At 46.0% G+C, this 4116-nt stretch overlaps 1 protein-coding gene across 1 annotated transcript; it reads left to right on the forward strand.

The window, feature by feature from the left end:
* Positions 1–1589: 1589 nt before the first annotated feature.
* On the forward strand, positions 1590–3527 carry LOC147620190 (linamarin synthase 1-like). The gene is made up of 2 exons (XM_086772385.1): positions 1590–2233; positions 2363–3527. The coding sequence occupies exons 1-2, from the start codon at positions 1723–1725 to the stop codon at positions 3304–3306; spliced, it is 1455 nt and encodes a 484-aa protein (XP_086628511.1). The 5' UTR covers positions 1590–1722; the 3' UTR covers positions 3307–3527.
* The last annotated feature ends 589 nt before the right edge of the window (positions 3528–4116 follow it).

Consider the following 4116-nt stretch of genomic DNA (forward strand, 5'->3'; position numbering starts at 1 on the left):
GAACTGACATCTCTACTTGTCTCTCAGATCATTACCCCGTGATATTAGTGTTGGATAACTATGACAAAAAGGCCTCTAATCAATGGTTCCACACGGATCCTGGCCTGTCCAAAATGCCTATTATTCAGGAGGAAGTCAAAAGAATCTGGATTGAATTCTTCAGCTGTGGCATTACCCCGGTGAGGGCTTGGAGTCTGGCCATCAAATCTACCCAAGCTCTTTTGATTTGCATTAGGAAAGAGGTAACCAGGATGAGGAAAAACAGAAGAGATCTGCTATATCTGAAACTAAAAGAACTGGAAAGGGCAGCCAATAAGGAAGATGCGGCTATTCAAGAAGCTGTTCTTGGTACTAGGGCTGAAATTAGGAGAGAAGAGGAGGTAACCCAGAAGCAGGCCCTTCTTTTCTTTAGAGATTGGTGGGCTGGGAAAGCTGACCTTCCCACTCCTGAGATGTTCAAAAAGATTATAATGTCTTATATGCAGAATTAGACCTTATTGGGGTAAGAATCAGATTATGGCTCCAATCAGACACCTGGCTGCTTTCGATTAAAGATATGCCAGCACACAAAGCTTTCCAATGGAAGAATAAAAAAGGACTTCTCCCTATTCCCCCCAAACAGAGGACTGATCCTATCCATTGCACTCTAAACAAGAGATGGGGAATCCTTCTGGACAGATCGCAATGGTATTTTCTGTTTGATAAGCTATGGAATAAGTATGTGGAACCAAAAAAGCGTGCCTAGCTTGGTTGGTCATGTTCAAAGCTATTTGGACCCAGCTTAAAGTCTTCAGACTTAACATAGGGGATGGGAAGTGCCACAGATGCAAGGAGGTGGAGGATGACCTGCACATTTTCATGCACTGCCCTATTGCAAAGAAATGTTTCGAGTCATTGGCCAAGTACATTCAGCTATAGAATGGCTACACCCTTGGCTGGAAAAAATTGTTACTTGGAGAAGGCATCGGGTGCACCTTGGAACTATGGGCTGTCCTGAGAACCGAAATGTTATGGTGCTTGTGGTTAAATAGACTTGATTCCATTTTTAATAATATGTATACTAACAGTTTCAAGCCGAAAGAGAACTTGATTCATGTAGGTGAAAGATGCATACAAAGACGGTTGAAAGACCTGGACACCAAGCTTCATCGGCTGCAGGAAAAAGCTAAAGGAAAGCAAGTGGATCAGATAACACAGCAAATTCAGGAACTGTGAAAGATGAGAGAGGCCGTCATCTCCAAGGATGTGTTGCTCATCAAAGCACTCTATGCCTTTTGAAAGTCACACTCACGAAAAGAGGGAAAAGCTACTATCACAGCTAGAGAAACTTCTCAATAAAGTCAAAAGCAAAGCTCAGGACCTGCGGAACTGTATGTCATGTGCATGGACAGTGGTCTCATTAAAGTCCTCGACATGTTGTAAGTAATGTGTCTCTTTCTAACCACATGTTGTAACGTGTCTCTTTCTAACCTCTTAATATAAGCAGCCGTAATGGAACACGATCACGGAAAACCCACCTTTAGTGTATTTAATGCACATGGGGAATCGGTTATGTAAGTAAATATGTTAAAAAAATTGCCGGATATCCAGACGTATCTTTTGTAGAGTTGCCCTGATTCCCATTCAGAGGTGCTGTTCTGTTCTGTGTGCGCGCGCTCTCTCTCGCGTGGTTGGAGCTTTCGCAAGTGTGTGACGGGGGCTGTAGCTACACAAGCTCATAAGATGGCCGGTAGTGATTTGCAGCAGGAGGGAAGCGTAACGAGGCCGCATGCATTGGTGCTGCCATGGCCAAGCCAAGGCCACATAAACCCCATGATGCATCTCTCCAAGAAGCTGGCCGCGAGGGGTGTTACCATAACCTTTGCCAACACGCAGTTCAACCACGACCGGCTGATCCGGTCACAGGCAGAGGCGGGGATTCCCCTCCCCCAAGAGGGAGACCGGCAGCTGGACATTCGTTTGGTGGGGGTGCCGGATGGCTTAGGCTACGAAGAGTATACTGCCGTCGATGTTCACAAGCACTGCCAGGCTTTTACCGACATGGAACCCCTACTTGTGAAGCTCGTGCAGGAGCTCCAGCCACCTGTCAGTTGCATCATCGCAGACGTCTTCTTCATCTGCGCACCCTCTGTTGCTAAACGATGTGGGATCCCGATTGTGGGATTTTGGACCCAGAACGCAGCCTGCTATGCGGCCCATGTTGTGTTCACTCAAGGCTACACTCCCCCCAGAGGTTATAATTACTTCTAAGTTTGTCGTTATTCTAATAAGGCCTCTGTTTGTGTTATGATTTTGGGAACCATAAGTGTGTGGGTTAGCTTTCTGCTAACGTAACTTCACTGCTCATCTTTTTCGCTTGTAGAGAATCCTGTGGTGAACGGAGAGACCCAGAACCTCATCACTTGTATCCCTGGCTGCCCTCCTCTGCGCTTCAAAGAGGTTCCTACCTTCCTGCAATCATGTGACCCATCCGAATTCCTCTTCTCGAAACTTGTCACAGTCTTCCAGAACGTTCTACAATGCTCTTATGTCCTCTTGAACACCTTTCACGAGCTAGAAGCTCCCAGTCTGGAGTTCATCCACAGGCCAAACATGTGCACAGTTGGCCCAATTCTCCCTTCAGAGTTCCTCGACGCTGATGACAACAACCATATCAAGCAGAAGAAGCTGGGGACCTCTATGTGGGTAGAAGATGAGGGCTGCATTTCATGGTTAGACAAGCAGAAGCCCGCTTCGGTCTTGTATGTGTCATTTGGGAGCCTAGCCCTTTTGCCCGCCCAACAGATTGCAGAGTTTGCGACCGGTATGGAAGCAAGCGGGTGCCCAATCCTCATGGTTGTCCGGCCAGCGATGATGTATGGGCAAGAGGCAGTGTTCCCACAGGGCTTTGCGGAGAGGATGAGCGGGCGGTCATTTTTTGTGGGGTGGGCACCCCAGCTGGAGGTTTTGGCACACACTGCAGTAGGGGGGTTTCTCACGCACTGTGGTTGGAACTCGACACTGGAGAGCATTTGCAGGGGCCTGCCCATGCTGTGCTGGCCCTACTTTGCGGACCAAATGCTGGACTGCAGGTGTATTGTGGACGTTTGGAAGATTGGGTTAGACTTTAAGGAGGACATCACCACTGGTTTGGTGAGCCGAGGAGAGATCGAATATAAGGTGAGATATCTCATGGACCTCTCAAGAAGCACAGAGATACGTGAGCGACTGAAGAAGCTTAGCCTTGCATTGAAGAAAGCTGTTGCGGATCCCGACGGCCCATCACATCGTAACTTTGAAACGTTTGTACGTTTCCTTTTCGCCTAAAATAGGGAGATGTTCTTCTCCGTAATGCTCTACAGTAATCGGAATAACTAAATTGTATGATTTTTATCTATGGAAAATAGGATTAATGCCAAATTTCAATCAAGATATGAAAAATACACTATAAATTGGCTTTTCAAGCGGCTTTAGTCATAGCCATTTTATATGGTAGTATGTGTGAATGTGAAGGCACGCTAATAATAGATCGGGGTACTTTTTTTCTCTTTAAGAAGTTTTTTCTTTGAGCTCATGTGCACTCTCATGAGTGCGTAAGTGACCTTATCATGTCACTTCACTTATACTAGTCAATCTACTTTGAGTGTTGTGCTATTCTCTATGTCTCCTTGCTTGTTGTATCTATGTGTGTTGTTGCTACCTTGATCTTTACTCTAATAATTGGTATTAGAGCAAGATCTCTTGGCTCTCACCTCCTTGTCATCTTCTCCTCGAGCTTCGTTCTTGATCGTCACAGATTGAGCTATGCTCTTAAACAGAGAAGGTATACGCTACAGATGCTTTCCATTGAAGATAAGCATGACGAGATTAACTATCCATTGTGGTCATGTATGATGCGCCCCATGTATTGGTTACCAAAGGACTTTGGAATGTTGTCATTGGTATTGAGGCTCGCCCTATCTTGCCAGCAGAGGATAGTACAGGTAATTTGGATGATGACACTAGTTCAAATGTAATTGTGGCATGTGTCTCCGCACCTCCCATAGCAAAATAAGCTAGGTGTGATAGTAGGGATGTAGAGGCACATGCATTGGTGGCACTCTCTATGAAGAGGAGCATTATTCCTCATATCCGCTC

The sequence above is a fragment of the Cibotium barometz genome, chromosome 32 (genome assembly GCF_041138505.1).
Source record: "Cibotium barometz isolate CiBa-2024 chromosome 32, ASM4113850v1, whole genome shotgun sequence".
Lineage (NCBI taxonomy): Eukaryota > Viridiplantae > Streptophyta > Polypodiopsida > Cyatheales > Cibotiaceae > Cibotium > Cibotium barometz.